This window comes from Notamacropus eugenii, chromosome 6 (assembly GCF_028372415.1).
Source record: "Notamacropus eugenii isolate mMacEug1 chromosome 6, mMacEug1.pri_v2, whole genome shotgun sequence".
NCBI lineage: Eukaryota > Metazoa > Chordata > Mammalia > Diprotodontia > Macropodidae > Notamacropus > Notamacropus eugenii.
In genome coordinates, this window is record NC_092877.1 from 317,906,946 (window position 1) to 317,933,728 (window position 26,783).

The window sequence follows — 26,783 nt, forward strand, 5'->3', positions numbered from 1 at the left end:
TCTTGTTATCTAAGCAGTGACTTGAAAAAGCAGTTTTCAGGGAAGGAAATAGCTTACTAAATTGTGTTTTTAAAAAATCTGAATTTGTCATCCAGTCAACTAGATCCAGTCATACCATCCTCCAGACAAAGCCCATCCATAAATGAGGGGTTTGGAGAAGATGATCTCTAAAATCCCTCCTAGGTATAAATCCTATACCCTTTTGACTCACCCACCTCCACCCCCATTCAGTCAGTTTTTGATATTCATTTTAATTTGCGTTCCATTTGCATACCAGTGTGAGTCATTCAATACAATTTCCTACCTGAAACAAGATTCTACTTCCCATCTTGAACATGTAGTCATCCATCCAAGTTTTTACTTAAAGTTCTAGTAACTGGGAGCCCAGCATCTAATAAGGTAGCCTGGTTCATTTTCAGAGAACTCAGATTTTTCAGAATCTTTTCTCCCTCTACACTCCCCCTGCCACTTTTTAATCACTGGAAACCCCCTTTCCTATACTCAGCACCCCTCAAAAAATTTCCCCCTAGAGGTCTAATCAGCAGAGGCCTAACTTACATGGAGAGGAAGTGAGTCACTCCCTGACTGCTGTCCCTGAAACATCCTCCCTCCCACTCTTCTAGCCATCATACTCCTTGCCCCAAATGCCCAAATATCATCTGACCTGGGTATCCAGTCCAGAAGTCTTCTGTGATTAGAATGGATGTGGCTTAGGCTAGCCTCAAGGATATCTTCCATAACTATCCTTTCTATTTTATATATCTATCCTCTCTCTCTGTTTCTCTGTCTCTGTCTCTCTCTCTCTCTCTCTGTTTTTCTACTAATCTGATGTTTCTAGGTTGAACTGAGCAGCATATAATTCTCAGGCTCCTTTCCATTCCCTCCCAACAAATGAATTCCTCTCCCAGCCAAGGAATTCCCAATTAAGGCCCTGGGGCCACCTAGCACCCTTATTTTTTTTTTTCTGAAATTTCATTTAGGAAAAGATCTTGGAGGAACATGGCTATCTGTCACCCTCAAGGCAGGAAGGAGTGTCTGTATGTGTTCTCTTGGGCAGCAGGCCCAAGAACACCGTGGGGTATAGGCAGAGGGACACATGAGGGAATCTTTATTAGGCTGCACAGAACAGCCTGTCCTGAGGGAGAGCAGCCAGAGATCCATTCCTGGACTGTCTTCTGTTCAGCCACAGATGGGAGAATGTTTACTCCAGCAGGGGGTGCCAGTTGCGAAGAAACTCATTCATACCTGAGGGCTCAAGCATCAAATCTCATACAACAGCTCATACAACATACTCCAGGACACATAGGCACACAGCTGCATATAGACTGACCGAGGAGTGCATGCATAGGATTCTTCCTCTCTTTCCTTCCTCACAATTCATATGCCCTTTGTATATAAGATAGCACTCAGGAGGCACAATTTATAAGACTCATGCTTGGGTGGTTTTTATAGGACTAGTTTCTCTCTGTCTCTCTCTCTCTTTCTCTTTTTGTGTGTCTCTCTGTCTCCTGTCTCTCTGTCTCTCTGTCTGTCTCTCTTTCCCTCTCTGTTTCCCTCTCTGTTTCTCTCTCTATTGCTCTCCCTCTCTCTCTCCCTCTTTGTCTCTCTGTCTCCTGTCTCTCTGTCTCTCCCTCTCTCTGTTTCCCTGTCTCTGTCTCTGTCTCTGTCTCTCTCTCTTTCTCTCTGTGATTCTATGTCATCCCGTACCTTACACCACACAGACACACAGACACATAGACACACAGACACACACAGAAGTCATCTTGGTCCACACTTCACAAGAATCCTCTCTACATAACCCATCCTCCCTTTCCAGCTTCCTTTTGTGTGTTGTCTTCCCTGATTAAATTGTAAGCTCCTTGAGGGTAGGAGCTGTCTTTCTTTTTCTTATTTTGTATATCCAGAACGGTACCTGGCACACAGTAGATGCTTAATTAATTTTTTGAAGTGAAGTGAATTTTTTTAAGTGAAGCCCTCTGTAGAAGAGAAGATCCTTCCTCTTCTGGTCACTTCTAATTGTTAGGAAGTTTTTTTTTAAATGCTGAATCAGGAGCTGTTTCCCTCTGCTCTGCCCTATAACTACTAGCTCTGTCCTAAGGAACCCAATAGAATCCATCTTATCCGTCCCTTGCAGGTCACCTGTCACCTGTTCAAGAATTTCAATGATTCCCTATAACACTTCTTCAGGTTAAACGTTCAGGCAACCACCTAATTGCCATACCTGTGGTATCTTCTAGGTTAAAGACTACATTTTTCTCATTTGTTACAAGGACACATTCAATTAGTGTTTACTAAGGACTTACTATGTGCTGGGCCTAGTGTTAAGTAATAGAGATGCCAACAGAAAAAATGAAATAGTGCCTTCCCTCAAGGAGCTTATATTCTACTTCATATGGTAAATTCTATTCATTAAATGCCACATTAGGACATGGATACTACCTTCATTCGTCTTTGAATTGCTTTGGTTCCTAGCACTGCACTTTATTCTTATGAGCATTTAACAGATATTTGTTAAGTAAGTGATTCAACAAATGTGAATGAACAAATCTGTTACGTTGCAGTTAATCTGTTAAGGACCATTTTACTGAGGAGATTTAGCCCAGGGTAGTCCAGGCTTACACGGTCAGTAAGGAGTTACCTCTTCTTTTTTTTTAATAATATTTTATTTTTTCCAATAACACTTAAAAATTTTTAGCATTCATTTAAAAAATTTTGAGTTCCAAATTCTCTCCCTCCATCCCTCTCCCCCTCTGAGATGGGAAGCAAGTTAATATAGGTTATACATACACAATGGTGCAAAACATTTCCTTATTAGTCATGTTGCAAAGGAGTTACGCCTTTTGATCAGACCAAGTCCTTCCCTACTTCAGGATAACTGTTCTTTCTCATTCCCACTGCATGGAGGAAATCTGAGCCCCATAATGCACAAAGAGGTGGTCATGGAGGCAGAAAGATTTGAGTTCAAATCCAGCCTCAGAAACAGCTAGTACGCTATGTGACCCTGGACAAGTCATTTGACCTCTACCTGCCTCAGTTTTCTCAGCTGTAAGATGAGGATAATAATAGCAACTACCTGCCAGGGTTGTTGTGAGGATCAAATGAGATAATAATTGGAAGGTTCCTGGCACATAGTAGGTACTTAATAAATGTTGCCTTCCTTCTTGGGAACCAGAACGTTCGAGAGGTGTTCTTGCACCCTTGAAAGGAACTGTAGGCCTTGGGGAACATTCCATTCCATGTTCCCCACCCCACTCTCCTTCCTTGAGTTTCTTCTTACTCCATAGTGCCAAGGACTACCTAACCTATCAAGGCTTTTGTTCCATAATATATAGAGAAGACGAGTAGGGAAGTTGGAATATGTAGGGTGGGGAATTCTAACCAGTTGAGGGGAAATAGGGAGGAAAGAGGCCAAGGTCTTAAGATCCTGAATGGATAGGGCATTAGCTTGGATGCATGGGTGAGAAAAATGAAGTGAGAACGTTGTCTAGATTAAAGTCGTGGGGCCAGGCAAATGACATCAGGAAGGAGGTAGGGGAGACAGGGAGGTTACATAGTATTCTGTCTTGGTCAGACATTATTGAGAATATTATGTTCAATTCTGAGTGACACATTTTAGTAGAAACATTGACTAACTGGAATGGATCAAAGTGAAGGAGCCAAGGTGGAAAGGGGCCCAGAGATCACTGTTACACAAAGTCCTGTTGAAAGAACTGGGAACGTGAATCTCAGAGGAGACTTAGGGAAAACTTGATTGCTTGTATTGAAGTATTTAACGGGTTATATAGAAGCGAGATGAGACTTGTTATGCTTGGACAAGAAGAGCCTCCTGAAGATCCATGACAGGAAGTTTCAGAGAGCTGGATGTTAGCTCTATATTAGGAGAAAATTCCCAGCAGTTAGAGCTGTCCATCAATAAAATAGGCTGTCTTGTGGGGGCGGTGGAGGTGGTGGTCTGAGTCACTATTGTCATCGTCACCACTACCACCACCACCACCACCATTATCGTCATCATCACCATCCTCCTTCTCACAACTGATACAGAGAACTTTAAGGTTCATAAAGCATTTTATATAAAATATCTTATTTCATTTTCACAACAAACTTGTGAAGTAGGAACTCTGTAGAGGTAGTGAGCTCTCCATCATGACAAGTCTTCAAATAGAGTTTCGATGACCACTTGTTGGGAATGCAACTGTGAGGATTCTTGATTGGGTGAAAGCTGGACTAGGTGGTCCCTGAGGCCCCCTTTGACTCTGGAGTCTGTGATTCTTATGGTTTGGCAGCTCACTTCTTCATTTTCCTTTCCCCCACCTTATCTCCTGTTCTTTCTCCCCCAACGCATTCCTTTCCTTTTCTTTCTTTAGTTTACATCAGGCTTAAGTGAAGAGGATAGAATGGGACTCAGATAATAATCCTCTTCTCTGAGGGTGTAGGCTAGGGTTGGGGGAGGGGGTGGGTATGGGAGAGGCTTCATAAACAAGAGAGTTAATGATCAGCATGAAATCCCTGAGTAAGGGAGAGTGTGGGGGGTGAAGGCTGGAAGGAGGATAGGAGAAGGGGCCCTGTCCATATTCCCCCTTCTGCTGCCCCCTCCCTTTGCTATTACACAGGCAACCCGAGCTGGGGGCCTAAAAATAGCCCCCAGGCAGGCGTAGCCACCAGCCGCCCTGGTGACCTTCTGGGTGGCACAGGCCGGCAGAAGACAGGGCTGTTCAGGCCCGCTGGGGACTCCTCCTTCAGGGCTCCAGTCCACCCAGGTGCTCCTGTGGGCTCCAGGGTCTCCCACCCCTCACCCCCTCTGCAGTAGCCATGCAGAAAGCCCGGGGGACCCGGGGAGAATCTGTCAGCCCAAGGGCACCCCCCAGCCCAGGTGTGCCCCCAAAGAGGGCCAAGGTGGGGACCGGGGCTGGAGCTAGGGCTGGAACTGGGGCCCGGGGGACAAAAGCAGGAGCCCCAGTCTTCCTTCGGCAGCTGAAGAACACAGCCGTTTTCTCTGGCCGGGATGTGAGGCTGCAGGTGGTGGTGAGTGGGACACCCCAGCCTGCCCTCAGCTGGTTCCGAGATGGGGATCCCCTTCCTGAGCCATCCCCGGACCCCAGCTGCCTTTGGCTCCGTGGCTGCAGGGCCCAGGATGCAGGAGCATACACCTGTACTGCCAGGAATGAGCAGGGAGAGGCTTCCTCGACTGGGGTACTGACTGTGCTGGAGGTGGAAGGTAATGGTACGGATGGGGGAGGCACCCAGAGGAGGATAGATTGGTAAACAGCAGGCAGGGTGAGGTTGGAGAAAAGGGAGGCTGCTGAAGCAGAGATAAGGAGCTGGGGGCATCTGAAAAAGGTAATCCCTCCCATAGCCTCTGTGGCTCCCCTAGAACTTTTTTTTTCTTTCCTTCCTACTTGGGCCAGGGGTCTGACAGAGAAGGACTGGATGGGGAATGTAGATGGCAAGAGAGAGATCTCTCCTTACGTAGGGTCAGAGCTAATGAGAAAAGTTGGGTTTTGGTCCAGTCTCAGTCACTAACTACTACATAGTCTTGGTCCAGTCACTCTTTGGGACTCAGTTTCCTTATTTGTAAATGAAGGAGTTGGATTCGGATCCTCTTCCAGTTCTAGCATTCTAAGAGCTTAGGGTTCATCTCTGTGGATCTCTGTTTCTTCATCTGTAAAATGAGGACTTTTGAGCGGGTGGTCAAAAATCCTTTCATTTCTAATATTTTGTGTTCAATATTCAAGGAGCCAAAAATAATTTTCAAAAGCCCAGGGCATATACTTAGTCTCCTGTCTTGGGTCCTTCTCTGCAGATGTCTTGAGAGGGACCCTGAACTAGTGCAAGAATCCAATGGGGAGGGTCTCATTGAACCAGTTCCCTCCAACTCTCCTTCAGCTTTTTATTTTTATTTTAACTGGAAAGTGTGTGCTTGGAGGGGACAGGAGGAGGGGCAGTTCCTCAATGCCTCACAATTTATGGGTGTTAGTGTGGCCAGAGCCCAGCAGCCAGGTGATGGGATGGGGAGGGTGGGGGAGACTGATGAGATTCAGGTCAGGAGAAAGTATATAGGCAAGGTTTCAAATTTGGCTAATGTTAGGTGTGAGGTTGCTGTGGGCATATGGAAAGACAGGTACAGAAGGAATAGTGTATAAGAATGAGGGGGTGTGAGAGTGGCAGGGGCTGGAGGGAGGGAGCAAAATAGGAATAAGGCCACAAAAGGGGTGGGGGGGACTTCTGCGAGATGGTACCAGAGGCCAGCCAGCCAGCTACAGAGTCCCTGGGCTGATGCTTATAGGAGAGAGCAAGGAAATCAGGGAGTATGAAGAAGCGGTGTTTGGGAGATATGGCAGACTGCTGTGCAGAGCTCCAACTCTGTGTGTGTGTGTGTGTGTGTGTGTGTGTGTGTGTGTGTGTGTGTGATTGTGTGTATGCGTGTGTGTATGCGTGTGTGTGTGTGTGTGTGTGTGTGTGTGTGAAAGTCTGTGGAAAGAGAATGTCTTGTTCTGCTTGCAGACCATCAAGCCTTAGCCTGTCCCCAAAGAGCACAGACTGGGAAGGCTAAGGGAATGCGTGCCTCATGGTGGTGAAGGGAGGGTTGAAAAGGGAACTGCTCTTCTATAAGCTAATTCTTTGCACTTCTCCAGGTCATGAATACCTCACAATAATTATTGGGTAGGCTAGAGACAGACACACAGACGGACAGAGACAGAAAGAAACAGAGAAAGAGACAAAGAGATGGAGAGAGAGAGAGAGAGAGAGAGAGAGAGAGAGAGAGAGAGAGAGAGAGAGAGAGAGATTGAGAATGAGAGAAGACAGAAACACAGATTGCCTGGAAAGGAGATTTCAGGGCAGTTTTGAAATGGGGAGGTATAGCAGAAAAGTTGGTTTCCTTAGTCTTTCTAGGGACACCTTAGGATCCTAGAAGACTCAGGAGGGCATGCCTAAGCAGAAAGTGTTGAAAAGCGATTTTGCAGAAGAGGAAGACCACTGACTGGGGATAGTATGGTTCCTAAGGAGCATGCACAGGGGTGTGATGGGGGCTGGGGAGGGAGAAGCATGAGCAGAGGAAACAAAAAGGACAGGAGGATGACAGTGGCTAGAAAGGTCATCCTGCGGTGGGTGGCACTGAGTCAGACTGACAGAGAGACAGGTGCTGCACCATCAGTCTCTGCTGGTTGGTACCTTAAGACCTCTAGGTAGATCCATACCCTGTGGGTGCCCAGTTGCTCTAGGTTGGCCTGAAAGCTGTTTGAGTTGGGATGGAGAGTGCTTTAGCCGCTTTTCCTGTTGACACCTGGGAATGGAATCATTGGGTCATTCCCCTACCTATCTTCCTTATCTTACCTCATACCCCATCAGATAGATTTGTAACCCCCAATTTAGTCTGAGCCCTCAAAGATTATGGGGAAAGAGCTAGGTAACAGGACAACAAAATATTAAACTAATTTAATTAATTAAAAACTAGGTTTATGCCTAAAAGCAGCAAAAGAGATAGAGGAGCATCATGGGAAGGAAAAAGATACTGGGGCATGTAGAATACGAGAGAGGTATTAGGGGAGGGAAATGGTGCATTTAAGAGAGTATTAGAGGAAGGGGAATCTATGGGGGAAAGTATTGGAAGAAGGGAATATGGGGAAGAAAATATTAAATGAGGGAAGGGGAATATTTGGGGAGGGAAAGGGAATAATGGTTAAAGAGAATGTGGAAAGGGGCATATGGGAAACTGAGTACTCAATTAGCTGGGAAAGGGACAAATAGGATCTTAGAATTTCAGTTAAAGAAACACCTACTTAATATGTGCAAATCTTTGTGCTGAGTGGAGAGGAGGAGGAGGAGGAGACCTACAAAACAAAAGCTAAGCAGTCTGTGGCCTCAGGATATGGTACAATAGAAACTGCACACGGGCTCTGCAGGCTGAAAACCCGGGTTTGAATTCTCACTCTGCTTCTTGCTTCCTGTATGACCTTACTCAAGTCACTTCACTTTCTGTTAGCTTCAGTTTCCTTGAATGTAAAGAGGTAGTTGTGTCAGATGATTTCTAGGATGATACAGGGGCTGGAACACTGGCCTGGAGTCAGGAAGACCTGTCCTCAAACTCTTCCTCAAACACGTACTAGCTGTGTGATCTTGGGCAAATTACTTAACCTCTATGTGCTTGAGTTCCTCCAACCATAAGATGACGCAAATAAGAGCACCTACCTCCCAGGATTGTTGTAAGAATCAAATGAGATAATGTAGTAGGTGTTTAATATAGTGTAATATTATACTATGTTAAATACTATGTTACATAGTATATACTGTATTATACCAATATAGTAGGTCTTTGATAAGTGCTTGATTCCTTCCTTTTTCCTTCTTTCCTGTTCAGTGGGAAGAAATAGAGGGAAGTGGATCATGGAGGGAGCAGGGAAGAGAATTTAAGGACAGGGAGTATTAGGGAAAAGTAATATGGAAGGAAAGCAGCTCTGGGTTTAGGAGGGGATTGAGGAAGAAATTTGGGGGGAGGAGTCCAGGGTGTATGGGGAGGAGTCAAGGGACTCCTTTCCTAGGATTTCTATGATCAGCCCAAGTACAGCCCATCTTGGTGGGACTTGTCTAGATCAACAGAGTGGAATGATGGGTATGGAGGGATAAGGTGGGAAGGCTGCCTACTCACCTTTCATCTCCCTCTGTCTCTCCTTTCCCCCCCCCCGAAACACACATATCCAGGTCACTTTCCCACTGTAATTAAGGCTGGCAAGTAGCTGTACATACTTGAAAAGACAACAGAGAGGACCATTCTTAATTGGGGCCGGTCCTCAAGGACAGAGAGGAGCTTGAGAGGCCTTGAGGGAGAAAGGAGCAAGTCTGGAGCTTTGTGAGGATGCTGGCACAGGCTGCGTGGATTTCTATACAGTTGGATGCTCAAAGAATCACTTTGCCTTTGTGACCAGGGACTAGATGGGGGGGTGGGGGGGTGGGGAAGAAGGGGAGCAAGGAGGAGAGAGTGGGCTGTGTATCTTGGTAAAATCAGATGAAAATGAACATTAAGGGCAGCCTCAAAAGGGATGTCTGGTGCAGTCCTCATTGCATACTTGATTGACAGACTGATTTAGAAAGTTGTTTTTTTTAAGCTAAACAACATCTGGCTTTGGAAGGTCACTTTCAAGTAGTAACTGGTGTCCTGGAAAAGCACACAAATTCTATGATGCCTCTTAGAGACTCAGTTTCTTCATCTGTAAAATGAAGGGGCTGGGCTAGGGGGTCTTCTAAGATGCCTTATAGCTCTAGCATTCTAGCAAAAGAAGTCATTAAAAGTCAATTTTCCGCCTTGTGTGTGTGTGTCTCTACCTGGGGAGGAGGTAGACTTGGTTTAGTGTACTTGAAAGAACACTACATTTGGAATTAGAGGAGACCTGGGTTTAAATACCTACTCGGCTCAGTGACTAACTTGCATTTGTAATCTTGGCCCTTTCAATTTATCTGAGTTTCTATTTCTTCATCTGTAAAACAAGGAAGCTGAATCTCATTATTGTAATTTCCTGTTGGTGTGACCTTGACATGTCACCTCCTATTTTGGGACTCAGTTTCCTTACCTGTAAAATGAAGAAGATGGAGTAGGGGACCTCTAGATTCCTTACATATTTAAATCTGATGAGATTGTTTGTAAAGCTGGTTTCATATTTTGGATTGAAAAAAAGAGACCTGCTTAGTTACCAAATGTGGTAGGGGTGAAATAGGATGCATTGGGTAGATTGTATGTACAGGACCCTCAGGGCATTTTTAGCACCACTTGGAACTACTGAGTCTGTGCCCTACTCTGCTCTGCTATACCTGTGCCTTTGAAATCATAGTTTGGGCTGTGGTCCTGGTACACTGGCATTTCTCAGTCTCAGTCATGGAAAACATTTTGGTTGGTATAAACAGCAGAACTTCAGGGGCACTGGAGGGAATTCAGTGTCCAAATCCTAATTTCTGGCTTAAGAAAGGAGGCAGTTTTCTGGCCAGGAACACTTGTTTGGCTCAGGATGCTAGATGAGAAAGGTGCCTGGCATCCCCATAAATGAGTAGTTTTCTTGGAGATGTAGTCTGTGAGTGTATGTGTGTGTGTGTGTGTTAAGAGAAAGGGAATACAGTGTAATTCAGAGAATCTTAAAGAATGTTGGGGTTAAGAGAGGGTGGAAAGCAAGGAAAAGAAGATGAACATCTTTGTAGAAAGGAAAAAGGGGCTAGAATGGGAAAAGGATTGTGGGGGAAAGGAAGTAAAGAGTGATGTCTCTGATTTTATCCTTTTTGGAATTCTAGAGCCTTAGAGTTGGAAGGGACTCTAGGGGTCAACTAATCCAACCTCCTGACCCAGGGAAAAATCTTTCCTTCTTCAAGATACTTTACTAGTCTATTAACCTTAGTAAACATGACAGTGTCATGCTGTGTTGAGTAAAGCAAATGCCCAGGACCTCATCCCTAAAGTCTGGGAGCTTAGAATCTGAGTGAAATTCCCAAAATTTGGGATGGGGAGATGGAGACTGAAATGAAAGTTTGTGACAAGAAAAGTGACAAGAATGGAAAGGGATAAGGGGGAGAATTGGTTAGATTTATTTGTTAGGTTTGAGGTTTTAGGGAGACTTCCAGGATTAGAAATGTGAGAGGTAGAAAGCCCTATAGGAGCGGGCAATGGAAGGAAGGGGTGAGAGACAAAGAGATGGGAAGGAGATAGGCAGGAATCAGAAATGGAGAATTCTGGGACTGGAGGAGAGAAGGGGGTCTGAAAGGAGAATTTTTCATTTGTTGCCATCTAGGCATGCAGCTAAAAGGAAGACATTCCCCGGGGAAGGATATTGGTGGGTAAATATTCATTCATTGACTCATTCATTCAATGCCCTGGGTGCCCATCAGCATACCAGGTGGTAGGCAGAGGTGAGAAGAGAAGGAGGGCAGCAACAGAGCTGTGAGGAACTCTGAAAGAGAAGGGAGCTGTTTTCAGAACCTAAGGAGACAGGAACAGAAAAGTCCCTAAGTTAGCTCACAGGCAAAGCTAGGCCAGGGAGGATTGCCAGGCAGGAGAGCCAACAGTGCCCATTCAAAGAGTACTTTCCTTTCTGTGCTTAGAATGGGAATAGGCTAGGGACAAGTTTGGGACATACTGGAGTACAATGGGCCAGAAAGGATTCTAAAGGAAGTGAGGAGATTCCAGTTCTGTATTTCCTCGCCCAACCTCCTATTCCCTCAATCCTCTTCAGGAAAAGAGGTATAGGGTAGGAAAGGGAAAGGGGCTGAAGGGCTGGATGAGGAAGCTGTATAAAGATGAAGTCCCCTAAACCTATATAAAAATTTCAGGGATGAAGAGAGTATGAAGGAGAGTTATTGCAAGAAGAAATAGTCAGAGATCGAATGGGAGTGAAAATGGGAGAGAAAGAAAGGGGAAAAGAAGAAGGGAGGGAACCTTCTGAGAAAAGGAAAGGAAGCAAGTGAGGGGCAATGGGAAATGGGTTATAGGAGAATGCGTTGTTGTAACCTTCTGGATTCTGGGGTTCAGAGTAACCCAATGAATGTCCAAAATGGTAGTGAAATGGGAATAGCTACCATGACTCCACTTGGTAGTGAGAACTGTCATTAGGGAAGACAGCTGTGTGGGTGAAGAGACCTTTGGAGTAGGTCCCAACTTGAGAACATGGTACAGGGCAGAGGAAGGCACAGAAGGCTGAAGTGAGAGGCAGCTTCTTGGGTAGGAGGCAGGGGCACAGCCTAGAGGGGTGAGGCAGCTCTGAGGTTCTGTGGGGCCCAGCTGTCTTGCCACTCACACCTGCTGCCCAATAACTATTTTTGACATGGAATGTGCCAGCCCCTAGGAATCTCCTGGGCCACAGGGGCTCAGGTTACCTCTCTCCCCACTCCACTCCCCTGTCTGTGGGAGGGGGTGTGTGTGTGTCTAGGTGGGTGTGTACTTTGCTTCCATGTGCCTTTGACAGGTACTGGTATGGGCACTTTGGATCTAGGGTATAGATAGTGGAATATGCACTAGGTTTGAAACCAGAGAACCCAAGTTCAAATTCTCATTCTGCCACTCACTAGTAGTTTTATTAGCTGTGTGTGACACTAGGCAAGTCATTCAACCTCTCTAAGCCTCAGTTTCCTCATCTGGTAAATAAGGGAGTTGGATTAGGTGGCCTCAAAAGTCCTTTTTCTCTCTAAGTCTATGATCCTATGAACCCATGTTCTAGTTCACATTTCTGGGCAACATCAACCTCTGAATGTCTGTGAAAAATGTAGGCGCATGCGCATGCATGTAGAAAATGATGAGACCAGTTTCCAAGGGTAGCTTGTGAAATTGGTCTCACTACAGTATAAGTCACACTTATTTTTATAGCTACTGTGCTACAGTGTATGTGTGTGTGTGTTGTGCTCTGTGAAGTATGTGATGTATGTGGAGTATTGTATTGTTATTTTGCACAACCAATTTATGTACTGTGGCCTGTATATGTATGGTGATTTTAGTTCAGTGGGGTGTGTGTGTGTGTGTATGTGTGTGTGTGTGTGTGTGTGTGTGTGTGTGTGTGTGTGTGTGTGTGCAGTATCTGGGTAAGAAGGCAGTGGATGTGCTCTAGGAGGCTGTATGGCATGAGATGACTGTGCTTGCAAGAGACATTGATGTAAGCTCTTGCATTTCCTCTGCTATTCTCTCAAAGGTCTCTGGGAGTTCCTGGGCTACCTTTTGTTCTCTGCCTCACTGCTTGGCCCCTGAAGCCTTAGCCCAGGCTACATCTAGGTACGGAGGACAGATCTGAGGCTTCTAGATATGATGGACCTAACTACTTTTTCTACTGGGGCATTCTAGGATGCTGTACTATGACCCAGAGGTGCAGAGGCCACACGCACTGCCCCAGGCTGGCTTGAGTGAAGGTGATAAGAAAATTGATAATCCACATTACTGCAGCATTTTGGGGTTTACAAAGCGCTTTCCTCACAAACATCCTAGGAGGTAGGGAGTGCAAGGACTGTATTCCATGTTTGACCCAGTTCCTTGCCGCTTAGCCCCAGGGACAAGCAGGAGGGGGCTTTTGTATGGCTCGCTTGCACTGCAGGGTATAAAAGCTAGGTGAGCTGCGGGCCCTAGCTGCTCTTAGCTGTGCCTAGGCTTGGAACTAGGGGAAGAGGTTCAGGCCACATGGAGCCTCATGGGCTATATCCTGGTGACTCTGAGCCAATGCCTTTCCTTTCCTGTGCCTCAGTTTCCCCATCTGCTCCAAGGGAGCAAGTAAGCCTTTCCCCTAGGTCTGGGAGGCGGGGTGCGCAGAGGTGTGTGGCGGCTGCTGGGGGGGGGCGCCCTGGGAAGAGAGGAGAGGCAGGTGAGATGGGGGGCAGGGGCTGAGGTCCCAGGGGCAGGGGGAGGAGCAGGAGCAGGCTCCGGGTGCCGCACCCGCACCTGCCGCGCTCTCCGCTCCGGATTCCGCTCCGGATTCCGCTCGCGATTCCCGTCCCGGGAGGCTCTGGGGGCTCCCAGACTGGCTGCAGAGGCGGCTCCCGTTCGTGCTCGGCTCCCGCGGTCGCCCCCGGCTCCTCCTCCTCCGACTCCGCCCCGCCCCCGCCTAGTCCCCTCCTGGCTCCGGCCGCCCGGCCCGGCCCTCCCCCCCTGCCATGAAGAAGCTGTGGGTGAAAAAGCGGTTCCAGGTAAGGGCTCTCCCTGCCGCGCGTGGGTGGGTGGGGGGGCCGAGGGCCGGGGCTCCGAGAGGGCGGGGCGGAGGCGGGGGCCCCAGGGAGGGCTAGGTGGGCATCGGCCTGGGCCCTTCCCTGCGCGCTGCGGCCTCGCCCAGGCACCCCTCCTGCCCCGTCCCTGGCACTGCCTGCAGGATGCCCCCCCTCTCCGAGCTGCGCTAGCTAGGCCCATCCCCCACCCCTTCCGCGGGACCACGTCTCCTTACCCCAGGGTATGTGTAGCACCCTGTGCCTTTATGTCCGGAACTGTCATCAGCCTTGCCTCTCTCTCTTCTCCTGCTTGGTCTGATCCTTTTCACTGACGCCCCATACCTCCATTCTGCCTATCTCCCTTCCATCCACCTTGGTGATCTCCTGTTTTACTGGATTGCTAAATGCTGACTTTGCTCTCCCTAGCTAAGAAATGCCCAGAAGCCACTCCATCTCCATGTCCCTGGTGACCCTGCATCTTCTCCCACACTCTCTTTCTCAGACTCCCATACCTTGTTACCTACAATGTCTGATGTCCCCACCCATGTCCCTGACCCATATGTCCCCTCCATTGGTACCTTCCTATATATTCCAGGGTCTAGGCCCTTTCCTCCACCTCTGTGACCCTATATTTCCCCATGGTCCTATACCTCTTCTTATGTAGAGCCTTCCACTCACCATGCTCTTCTCTCTCCCTTTGCTTTGCTTTCCTCAATCCTCCCTTCTTTTCCTCAATACCTTCTTCATGTGCTCCATGCTCTCCCATATCTCTAGACCTCAGGGTCCTCTAAGGTCTCCCTCTTTTCCCATGTCTTACCACTTTATGTTGAGGTTCTCCATGTTCCTGGGCCTAAAGTTCTTAGGATGTCCAAAGCCTGGACACTGAGTGCCTTTCCTCCTCTCCCCTAGTAAAGTGTGACATTGACCACCATTTTATCTTGACTGGCATAAACATGTATGCAGGCTTGGTGTTCTGAGATCAGGGAGGGTCAGATGCTTAGTAGCAGGGTTGTTGTAGGTGTAGGGATCCCTCTGGGAAAAGATTGGTCATTGGGTTCCAACAAAGAATTCCCTCCCCAAAATGTTCTGTCTTAGTATTATATATTGCCCTTGCCTCCCTGTGTTCCCCACTCCATGCCACAGGTCTTTGGGATTTGGAATGTTGTTAAATTGAGGTGAATTCCCATAACAAATCAATTTGATTTTTCTTTTTCAGAAAACTGGCCACTCTCGGCGGGCCTTTGGTCGATTCACCCATGGTGCGTGGGACTGTGGCTGTCCCTTCTTTCTACCCCTCTTCCCAATGGCTCCCTCCCTAAGCTTACTTGGCTAGATGCTCCTCAAACTCCTGAATAAGGGGTCAGAGCCGTGATGATGCCTTATTGCTTTTAGTAACCTCTTGGGATTTGGCATAGCCCTTCAACTTGAATGTATACAGCCAACAGAGGGACAGGAATCAGGGAAGACTAGAGTCAAGTCCAAAGAAAGGGCCTAGGCCTTCCTTCCTCATCTCTGGGACTTCTGTTTGGCTCCTTGTCCCACTCATGGTTGTAGATGTGGAAAGTTAGACATCCTCCCTTTGGTAAACTCTAAATGGGATTTATTTTCCCATTGCAAAGATGGAGAAACTGAGGCAAAGAGGGGAGAATGGGCTCAGAATTCAACAGGATTTGGGGGAACTTGGAACAAAACCCAGGAGTTCTGACTTTCAGTCTAACCATTGGACTTTTGGGGGGAAGGATGTGTGTGTGTGTGCATGAGACACAGAGAGAGAGAGAGTAAGTTCCAGTATAGGATAATGATGTTTTCATGGATTTGAAGGGTCCCAGATCAGTGACTTGGATGTGCTCACCTACACAATGTGTTTGGTGTGGCGAAAAGTGTGTGTGTGTGTGTGTGTGTGTGTGTGTGCAACTAGTTGTTCCAGTGTGCAAGTATGAGCATTGGGGTATGTCTGTATGTGTATAGTCCAAGGACAGAGAATAATTGAGGAGGAAGGGGTTGGTGGGGAGAAAAAAACCAAACAAACCTTACATACCTGGACCTTACTATTCTATGAATAATAGGAACCTTTAGATAAGTCCAAGGAGAGGAGAAACTAGTTGTGAGCAGTGTGGGACTCTGCTCCCAGGTGCCCCCACTCAGTCCCTGCAGAACATCTCTGGGAACTGGGAAGCCCAATTTCCCCCTCTATCCCATCTGCCCCATCATGCCCTGCCCCACAGACGCTCTGATAACAGTCTGTCGATGTCTCTCTCCTGCTGCTCCTATGGAAGCGAAGTTTTCCGCTCCTGCAGAAAGCAAAGCTACGGTAGGAAACGGATCCCTGCCCTTCCCTTCTGCTCCTCGGTCCCTCCTGAGGGTTCCTGGCCTCAGGGCCTGGCCCCAACACCATGTGCTGTTCTGGGGTGGAGGATGGGGCTGGCCCCGTAAGTTGGTGGCTTTCCCTGAGAGTAAGGTGTGACAGTGACTGCCATTTTGACATTCCCTTCTACTCTTGAATCTGAGTTCCTTAAAACCTGGGACTGTGTTGGTGTTATAGAGAGGAACCTGGAGAACAGCTGGCTGGGGTGCAGTGGGAATCACCCCTGGGTTCCTTTAGGTAGTTGGGAGCAAATCCTGTGCTGTCAAAGGGACTCCATGGAGGTGGTGTGGGTGGTAGGGGTGAGGAGGAGCTAGGAGCCCAGAGGGGTGATGGGAACTTTAAGAATAGAAATGAATAAGAGGAGCAGGCGAGGAGTGGGGAGAATAGGAAGGCCTGGTTGATGATGCAATGGAATCATGCTGGGGTCAGGGTCAGGAAAAGAGAAACTTTCCAGGAAAGACTGAGGAGGTGGTGGCTGTGGGTTTTTGTCCATGAAAGTCCCTTCTCCCCTAGACTCGGAGACCGGGGAAGATGATATCAGTGATGCTCAAGGGACCCAGCGCCTGGAACCACAAGATGATGGAGCCTTCAGCACTCCCACAGGTCTGTCTTCCTTCAAGGCCTGGGGCAGGAGGAGGGCTTCCTGGAAGACAGGGTGGTATCCTTGCGGCTCTGAGCTCATGACTTTTCCTCTTCCTAGGGGGTTCAGATACCCTGGTGGGCTCCTCCCTTGACACCCCTCCGACCTCCGTGACGGGTACTTCCGAGGAGCAGGCGAGCTGGTGGGGCAGCGGGCAGACGGTGTTGGAGCAGGAGGCGGGCGGCAGCGGTGGTGGCGGTAGTGCCCGCCGGCTCCCAGGCAGCCCAAGGCAAGCACAAGCAGCCGGGGCCGGGGCCGGGCCGCGGCACCTGGGGGTAGAGCCGCTGGTGCGGGCATCTCGTGCTAATCTGGTGGGCACAAGCTGGGGGTCAGAGGATAGCCTTTCGGTGGCCAGTGACCTGTACGGCAGCGCATTCAGCCTGTACAGAGGACGAGCCCTCTCCATCCACGTGTAAGTAATGGCCTCGGTCGGCCCTGCTGCATCTCCATTTCTCCACACTCCCCTGCACTGCCCCCAGTCACTGGCCCATTTTCTCCCTCACTGCTCCATTTCTCTGTGACTGACCCATTTCCCTTCCATTGCCCTACATCCCCCCCATCCACCCCACTTCTACACAATTTTTGCCCCTTCCCACCACACCACACCACATCATACCACACCATGTCTTCCTGCTGGTCTCATTCTTCAGATCCCTTGTGCTCCCACCTGTCCTGGACTCATCATTCTGCCCCTATCCTCTCCTCTCTCCCTCCCCCTCATCTCCATGGCCCTCAGGATTCCCATGCCCCCTCCCCCATTCGAGCTCCCACATCATTCCCAGTGTCTCCTCCCCTCTCCCTCCCCCCCCTTGGCCCCCTCCGCTCCTGCTGTCTTAGCAGATGCTGCTTTTTTTCCATTTTCCCTTCATATGCCTCTTCCCATTTGGCCCTTTTCTGTGAGAAACAGAACCTCTCAGCACTGCAGTTCCCAGGAGAGTGGGAGAGAGAAAGGGAAGAGAGCTGCTGGGAAAGAGAAGAGAGCAAGGTGGTAGGGCAGACAGAAGGGGCAGGAGGGAGGGCAGGAGGGGCAAAGGGAGAGGGCAGGGCAGGAAGCAGGGGATGGGGGGCAAGGGGAAGTCTGGGTGGGGTGTGGGAGAGGAGAAGAGGCAGGGTCAGGAAGGTGAGGTGAGAAGAAGGTTCTCCCTCCTTTTGGGGGATGGCACAGGCTGGGGGGTGAAGAAGCATTGGCATGGGGCTGTTCTTGAAGGAAAGGACAGGGTGGGGTCTGGGTGGGATAGCCTGCTATGGGAAGCTATTCTGGGAAAGGAGCACAGAGTTGCACAATGGGGGTACTGCGGAAGGTGGTGGGAGTGGCTGGTGCTGGGATGGGGGGGTAGCATTTTAGGGGATGGGTGGGGGGCAACTAGTGATACAGAAGGGTTTTGTTTGGATCTAGGGGTGGGTTGGAAGGATGAGGGAGGAGAGTGGTTGCTGATGGCAAGGGAAAGGGTAGGAGGGTAAGGTGGTCGGTGGGATAGGGATGAGGTGGTGGGAGGACCCTTTTGATCTAGGGGAGACTTGTCCTCATAGCATTAGCTAGGTGGCCCTTCTGCTTGGACATGCCGGCTCCTGTGGCCTCCTCCTCCAATAAGGCCCCAGCCGGAGCCTGGAGTTGCCATGGCAACCTCCCAGGCACCCATTTCCTTAGTGATGTCTATGGCACAGAGACCAGCCTGGGAGCGGAGTTGCCAGTAAAAGGGCCTTCTCAACTCTGGCCCCTTGCCTCTCCATGCCACCTTCCATTTCCTGGGATAGCCCAATAGGATTCCCTCCCTCATAAATATATCCTTCTCTGAGACAAGCCAGCCCTCCCTCATCCTCGTCCCAGAATGTTCTGTATTCCTTGTGATTATTTCTAGTCTTGTCTTCCTCAAGGCACCTTGTATCCCTCCCCCATGACTCCATCATTGTACTCACCCCTCCATCAGAGGTTTGGCACTAGCACACAGGGGTCAGGCTGCCATATGTCTTAAGGTTTCTACTACTGGAATGGCCCTGGATTGGGGATGATATGACCTAGGAAGGATGCCCCTCAAGATGCTCTGGTCTTCTTTTGAGAAGCATGCCTACTATGTTGCCTCTTCAGATGATCCCATTTTTCCTTACCCTAGAGATTAGGTAGTGTTTTCAAAAGACATGGGAGGGCTGATGTGGGTAACTTCAGATCCAAAGGAGGCTTGAGGAGCAAGAGTTGGAAATCAAAGACCTTGGGCCATCGAGATCCTGTTGGCTAGAGGTCTTGACTGGTTTCTTCATAGTCATTCCCTCAAATTCTTTTAATCTGATAATTTTTTTACCTTTCTCCATTTGGGGGATTCTTGAATATGTGGGCAGGGGACTCTGAGAGACTAAATGTAAATTGTATTTCCCTAGAAGGTCCATGCAGGAGTAACCCCATATTGGCAGAGAATTGCTACCTATGGTTGGATCTTGAGATGCTGAGGGGCCCAAGAAGACAAATGCAACTTCCAAAGTCCATAGTGCTAGTGATTGTGATGTTGGGGAGGGGCCCTGGGAGCACCCATACCAGCTGTGTGCACTGCCCCCAAGAGTTGAGTGATTACTGATCCATTTCTCTGAAAAGATTGTGACTGGGGTTAGTGAGGCAAATGCAAGGAGATACCACTCCTCTTAGGAGCTGCAGTGAATATCATGGTTGAAAATGGGAGTGCCTGGTGGCAGATCTGAAAAGGTTCCATTCTCTTCAGGTCTTTCACTAAGCTCAGCCTCCTTCTCTCCTTTCTCTCCTTCACTTCATCCTTCAGATTCTCAGCCTCATTCTTTTCTTTACCTCTTGTTCAGTTCTGTCTCTGCTGCTTGCCAGCTTTGGTGGCTGGGGAGAGAAGGCTGTCCAGGATTACTGGGACCAAATGATTTTCGTGTCTGGAGTTTATACCTTTTTTTCTCCAGCATGGTCCCTAATACTCAAAGCCAGCCTCTGTCTCCCAAGGACCCTGCCTCAACCCAAGTCCCAGCTCTGGCTGCAGCCTGCACACAGCAATCAATGGGGTCCCAACCCTAGGATGTCCCATCTTCCTTCCCTTTAGGCTCCTGCCCTCTGCAGCTTTTCCAGAATCTGTATGTGGAAGCCCCATTCCTAACGCCAGCTCACTCTTTCTGACTTGGTTTGCAGCAGTGTGCCGCAGGGTGGGTTTCGAAGAGAGGACCCTGACCCTCAGCCCCAAACTGCCATTGAAGCTCCGAGGCGGCCTGCCCAACCACCTCCTTCCAAATCAGCTCTGCTCCCGCCGCCCTCCCCAAGGGTGGGGAAACGACCTCCTCCTGGGCCTGGCACCCAGCCCCCTTCTACCCCCACCTTGCCCCATAGGAAGTCTCAGGAGCCAGGGCCACTGGAAGAGTTGGAAGAGAAGAGGGGGAAGAAACCCAAGTCATCCGGGCCCTCGCTGGCGGGCACCCTGGAGTCTCGCTCCCAGACACCTCTGAGTGAGGCTTCAGGCCGCCTTTCTGGGGTGCGCTGCTCTCCACGCTTGGTGCGAGCTGGCTCCCGGATCTTAGACAAGCTGCAGTTCTTTGAGGAGCGTCGACGAAGCCTGGAGAAGAGTGATTCCCCGGTTCCTCTGAGGGCATGGGTTCCCTTGCGGAAGGCTCGATCCCTGGATCAGCCAAAGGCCGAGGGCGGGCAGTGGGACACACCAGGGACCTCAAGGGAAGAGTTACGGGATGGATCACGAGGTGAGCTAGGTACGGTGGCAGAGAGGCGCTGGGCATTTCGGCAGAAGGCGGCATCGCTGGACGAGCGGGTCCGGCAGCGCAGCCCCAGTCCGGCCTCTGACCTTGAGCTCCGCTTTGCCCAGGAGCTGGGGCGCATCCGCCGCTCCGCCTCCAGGGAGGAGTTAGTTCGATCTCATGAGTCCCTGCGGTCCACGTTGCAGAGGGCTCCATCTCCCCGGGACCCTGCGGAGCCTCCCTTGTTCTCTAGCCCCTCTACCCCAAAGACTCCCCCACCAGAGAGCACTTCCACCATCCAGCAACTGGCCCTGAGCAGCACGGGAAAAGTTGGAGAGGAGGCAGCAGGAAAAGGGTCCAGTGTGGCCAGAGGCCGAGGGCTGGCAGGCAGAACAGAGCTTGGCGAAGGCCACCAGCAAGAAGTTCGTCGGAGAGAACAGTTCCCGCTTACTCGGGGGAGGGCAATTCAGGAATCCAGGAGCCCTGAACCCCCAGAGTCCAGGACAAAAGCACATCTAGGCCGGAAGCGGGATCCCCCCATGCAAGCTGTACGCTTCTTACCCTGGGCTGTGCCTGAGCCAGAGGGGGCTGCCATCCCCCCAAACCTGGAAAAGAACCAGCCTGGGCCTGAGGCAGAGAAGAGACTACAAAGAGGACCAGAGGAGGATGGACCTTGGGGGGCCTGGGATCGGCGAGTGCCCCGTAGCAAGGGCAAAGGTCATCATCATCATCATCATCGGACACGGCCTACCTCACCTGACCTTGGTACGGTTCCACAAGGGGAAGGTCAGGGAGCATGGGAGACTTGAGGAGAATTTCCAGAGGTGAATTCTTTTTTGAGGGAGTCCTTTTCACTTTTTGAATTTTTCAAAGAGGGCAATTTGTCAGGGAAGGCCAAGCAGAGTCATTTTGGAGTCTTTTGGCTGGGAAAATGGACTCCTCCCAGTGGATTGTTTTGTGGGGTTTCATGCCACTGCTAGCTACTGACACAGAGCTAGTAAGGCCAAGAAAGAGCAGGGCTCGTACGCCAGTGCTCTCTCCTCATTCTTTAGACATGGTAGAATATATATTTTTTTCCATACACCATCCCTACCTCTCTCAGTCTCCCCCAGCTAGAAGTGATTTTCTGGTGGGCATGGGTTGGAGATGAGAAGTGAGCAAAAGACAAGGGGCAGACCATTCAGATTGCCCCTTCATCTTTCTTTCTTTCTACTAAGTTGTGTTTGAGGAAATGCTCTGAGGCCACTGGCTATGGTTCCGGGTTTGCTGGGGTGCCACTGTTTAGAGCCTGGGGCCCGGAGTCTAGGAGAAAGAAAAAGAGAAGATCGTAGTTAGATGAAACCCCTTAGCAGTTACCAAGAGCACCAATAATATACAAGGCTGTTGGGGAGACATGTCATTCTCTCAGTCTGAAAGGTCTTTGCCCCTCTGATTGCTTCTACTTCCTTCAGGGCTTTTCTGAATTTCCTTTTTCTTTATGAAATTTTCCCAAGTAGCACTGGCTACTTAAGTCTTTTATTTGGTGGTCTCTTACATTGTTCTCTTGTTGAACTCTTGTGTTGATTTTTAATTTTTCATGTTCATGTCTTTTCTCCCTAGGCTGTAAACTTCTTGAAGGCAGGGACTGTAGGTGATACCTTGTATCACTCTCTACTTCCTGTACAGTACAGTGTAGCAGAGACAGTCTATGCTTTGTACCTCTTTGTTGATTCTGTGAATGCTTCTGGGTCCCCAGAGTCCTCGGATGACTCCTATGTCTCAGCTGGAGAGGAACCCTTGGAAGCTCCTGTCTTCGAGATGCCATTGCAGAGTGTGGTGGTGGCTCCAGGGTTTGACACAATGCTCAAATGTATTGTCACAGCCAACCCCCCTGCCCAAGGTGAGCCCTGGGATGGGGGCTTGGAATTCGTGAGTAGGGAGGAGAGGAGGAAGCTAAGGACTCTTGGGGATGGATGTTTTCCTTTGTTCTGCTCCCTCTGGAGACCCCTGGAGCAGCAAAGAGGGGCTCCGAGTCCCAGAATGACCTGTCCCTGATGCTTTTCTTGCAGTGTCTTGGCAAAAAGATGGCACAACCCTCCAGAACAGTGAGCGGGTCCTCATCCGGGCTGAAGGTGAGCGGCACACCCTGTTACTGCAGGAAGCCCAGCTAGCTGATGCTGGTCACTACACCATCACCGTCACCAATGAGTTGGGCCAGGCCACCTGCAATGCCTCACTTTCTGTTGAACCTGGTAAGAATCTAGCAAGGGAGGGGGTCTTTGGTGTTTTTTGGGGGGTAGGGGTGAGGAGGTGTGGAGAAAATGGAACTACTCTCTTCCTCAGTCAGGAATTCTTGATGAGTGAAATGTCTCCACTCCACTGTGATGCAGTGAGAAGAATGCTACATTTGAATGGACAGGACCTGAGTTCAAATTCTTTCTCTATTCCCTGTGTGATTTTGGACAAATCACTTAAGCTCTTTAGACCTGTTTTATTCACAAAGTGAAGGAGCTGGACTAGATGTCCCCTGACGTCCCTACTGGTTCTAAATCTATGAGAGGCAACTTTGTGTTATAGATTGAGCCCTTTCCTTGGAACCAGGAAGACTTAGGATCAGATATGGCTTTGGCCACTTACTAGCGCAAATCACTTAACCTTCGTGTACCTGTTTCTTACTGCATCTGTAAAAAGATGAGGTTGGTTTCTATGGCTCCTTCCAACTCTAAATCTATGATCCTATAACTGAATCTCCAGAATGGATATGAGACTATAAACTCTATGTATGTCCTTGTACCTCCCTTTCCTGAACCCTGCTTTCCCCAATTTTAGTATCACTAGGTCCCTAGGGTTCACTTATTTAGAATTCTCTTGTCTCAAAGAAGGAATAGATCAGATGAGGTCATTCGTACTAAGAATTTGCTGGAGTTTTTGGTTTTGTAAAGAAATGTGAGAAGGGACATGGTATACCAGCGGAGCTTGAAGAATCTTCTCTGTGAGTTTTTATTTATAGGCCTGAATCCCTTGTACCAGCCTTTGATATTGTCGTTCCTCTCTAGTCCTGTGAGGTCCTCAGATCCCTTCAGCTAGCTCTCTTTGCCTAGGTGAGGGAGATAAACTTTTTTCTCTTTCTAGGCTTTGTTTCTTACTTGTGTGACATTGAGCAAGTCACTCCCTTGGCTTCAGTTTTCTCATCTGAAAAGGAGAGGATTGGGCTAGCTTGCTTCAAGGTTTAGACCCATTAGCCTATGATCCTAAGAGATGTACTACCCATGTAACCCTGGGCAAACAGCTTCACTTCTCTGGCTCCCCATTTCCTCATCTGAATGGTGAACAGATTTGTCTAGATTTTTATGGAGGTGGGGAGCCTTCAGGTTCCCACCCCAGGTCTAGAAGGTCCCTGAAAATTTATCCCTTTGGTCCTGACTTAATCCTAAATCCCTTCCCTGATATGAGTTTGAAGTTCCCTCATCTGTGGAAAGAGATTTTTCTAGATTGTCTCTAAGGTCTATTTTTTCTTCCAGGTTGTGCTACTACTCATTACCTGTATGACCTTAGCAAGCTAATGTCCCTTCTGGCCTCAGTTTCCTCAAGAGCCCCAGAAGTTGTAGTATTTTGTTCAAGGTCACACAGGTAGGAGGAAGTCCCAGTAATTGCCATTACTAATGGAGATTTTTTTTAAAACAATATTTTATTTTTTCCCAATTATATGTAAAAACAATTTTTAGCATTCATTTAAAAAAATTTTGAGTTCCAAATTCTTTCCCTCTCTCCCTCCCCGCTTCCCTTCCTGAGATGGTAAGCAATTTGATGTAGGTTAAACATGTACAATCCTAAAAAACATATTTTAATGGAGATTCTTTAGAGAATTAACAGGATACCCTTCAAATCGTACTACCTAGGCAGCCTTGGGTGAATAGCCCCATTGGACGTTCCTGTCATGGTAACTTACAGGCTTTAAGAGTGAATTTCTCCAAAATCCTTGTGAGGTAGGCACAGATGATGCTTATAAACCTTCAAGTACTTTAGTAATGTCTGCGTTATTATTAGGAAACTGAGGCTAGGAGAGGCTTAAGAACTTTCCCATAGTTGCAAAACTACTGCAGAATTGTACTGAGTGAACTCTAGTTTGAATTGTGGAGTCTTAGAATTAAGGTCATCTAGTCTGACCTATGCTGGGGTTGGAATAATTCCTGTGGCATTTCTGACAAGGAGTCAGCCAGACCTTGTTTGAAGCAGCTAGGTGCCAGGCTAGATAGAGGGCCAGGGATAGAGTCAGGAAGATCTGAGCTCAAATTCAGCCTCAGACACTTACTAGCTGTGTGACCCTAGGCAAGTCACTTAACCCCCATTTGTCTCTGTTGCTCCTCTGTAAATTGGAGACACTGGGTCCAGTGTTTCTGGAAGATATGGCAATTCACAAAGACAAGTTCAGGGAGTCCTTTAACGTTCCTTAACACACTGGGAAAGGAAATGACAGACCACTCCATGGGGTCACGTAGACTAGGACACAATTAAGCACTAATAACATGTTTTCTTAATCCTACCTAGGCCTGAACCTGGGGAGAAGGCTTTCTAAACGAAGAGGAAGATCAGTTTGGTTCTTGGGGGTGGGATAGAATTGGGGAAGAAGGGTTTCTCTCATCTCTACCTCTAATCAAAAAACTATCTTAAGCTAGTCACTCCCTTCTAAGGTCATTTCTTCTCTCCCCCTGCCTCTAGACAAGTACCCAAAAATTTACCTTTGCCATAGGGGGCCCAGCCTAGCATCAGGCTCCCCACCTAGCCCAGAGCCCTAGGGATGGGATGGCTGAAAGAGCTCAGAGCCAAAGTGTAGTAGTACTAAGTGGAGGTCACCTTGTTTTCTATTTTTATGAAAAATCCTTACTTGGCCTCAGCCCAACCTCTTTTGGGCATAGCCCAGTTTCTTTCTAGTGAGGTGAAAGTACAAGGCCTGTCCTAATTGCATGGCCCAAGCAATTCTACTAAGCAAGTATCGAATTCAGTGGGCCCTGTGTAGTGATCTGAAAGGCCTTCCATAATCCTCCCTGCCTCCAAGGAGCTAACAGTCTGGTTGGGGAGACAGACTATTCTAGAGTAGCATAGGACAACGAAGGCTGGAGTTATGGAGAAGATTTCATAGGATCTGGATGACTAGGGACGAGTAGGTGAGAGCCTTTCAAGCAGGAGAGACTGTATGCGTGAGCTGCCCTTTTCTATTTGATAAGCCTTGTGGGAGAGGTGACCCCCAGGGTGGCCATCTACTCAGTGTCAGAAGCACTTCCTGTTTTCTAGTTACCCTCCCTGCTTCTGTTTCATCTCAAACCAACCACTAATTGTGTCCTGGTGAGAATAAAGAGTGTGTGGTCTTGATCTGCCATGTGAAGACAAATCTCTCCAGGATTCGAAGCTCCCTATTCAGTCCCTGCTTATTATTACCGCAGAGTCCCAGCTCTCTCTGAGTCTTTTGCCTTCTCTTACAGTTCTTCATGTCTTTGGTTAGTTGTGGGCCCCCCTCTCACCCCAGGATTTTCTGAGCTGAAGGCAGAGGAACTCAAGCCTACGTAGCTATCTCCCATATGGTGGATTTCTTTTTGAAATCCCAACAATTTGTCAATTAAAAATAATTATAATTCCGTGTATATTTGTACCCCTTTAGAAACTGTAAAGTATTTTTGGATCAGGTATAATTCCCACTTTGTAGATGAGGAAGCAGGCTCAGAGAGTTACTTAAGGCGCATGTAGCTAGTAATTTGTGGGCTCAAACCTAGGTTTTTCTGGGCTCGCTGTATGGACTTGTGTGTAACTCACATTCCTCTTTGAACTCCAGCAATGTTGTCATCTCTGGGCAGCTTATTCCTCTTCCTAAATCTGCTGCTGTTTTTAAAATCATTTTTTTAAAAGTCAATTTTAATCTTTTTTTAAAATAAAATTTTGAGTTCCAGTTTTTCTTCTTCCTTTTCTCCCTTATCCCTAAGACAATAAGCAATTTGATATAGGTTATATATGTTGCTTCTGTTTTCCAGATGTGCACAGGACAAAGAAATTTTACAGGCTTAGAAGGAAATAGACTGAGAAGGGAAGAAACTTTTGTGAAAAATTGAAATTCCTTCCCATCCAACTTCGATTCTGTCTTTTCCCCATGCACTGGTTCCTGCTTCTGGGAGGTGTCTATTGGGTCCACTGGAAGTAGGAAAGAAAGCTTTTAAGCTAGATTCGGACCATTTAATTAATTTGAATTGAGCCAGTCTTTATTAAGTACCTACTATATGAAAGGCATGGCCCTCAGTGCTGGGGATACAAAAACCAAATTGCCAGTGGCTGGATTGTGGGCCTATTAGGGAGGCAGGGAGTATTCACAAAGAGTGGTCTGATGCCTCCCCTTCCCCTCCAGTGATCTCTCAAATGAGGCAGTTCTTTGCAGTCCACAACTCATTGACAGATTCTCACTTGAGCTTCCTACCT

At 48.3% G+C, this 26,783-nt stretch overlaps 1 protein-coding gene across 9 annotated transcripts in view; it reads left to right on the plus strand.

Moving 5' to 3' along the window:
• Positions 1-4,574: 4,574 nt before the first annotated feature.
• Positions 4,575-26,783, plus strand: part of SPEG (striated muscle enriched protein kinase) — an 80,838-nt gene continuing 58,629 nt past the window's right edge. For 2 of the 9 annotated variants that reach the window (XM_072617880.1, XM_072617882.1), the window contains exons 1-6: positions 4,673-5,215; positions 16,529-16,618; positions 16,716-17,067; positions 19,789-21,107; positions 22,078-22,221; positions 22,391-22,573. In XM_072617880.1, coding sequence (XP_072473981.1) covers positions 4,810-5,215; positions 16,529-16,618; positions 16,716-17,067; positions 19,789-21,107; positions 22,078-22,221; positions 22,391-22,573 — 2,494 coding nt within the window. In that variant the 5' untranslated portion in view covers positions 4,673-4,809. Of the gene's footprint in view, positions 5,216-13,535; positions 13,636-14,866; positions 14,910-15,875; positions 15,962-16,528; positions 16,619-16,715; positions 17,068-19,788; positions 21,108-22,077; positions 22,222-22,390; positions 22,574-26,783 lie in introns of those variants that run through there. The other 7 variants (XM_072617883.1, XM_072617886.1, XM_072617884.1 and 4 more) reach the window with 7 other exon arrangements.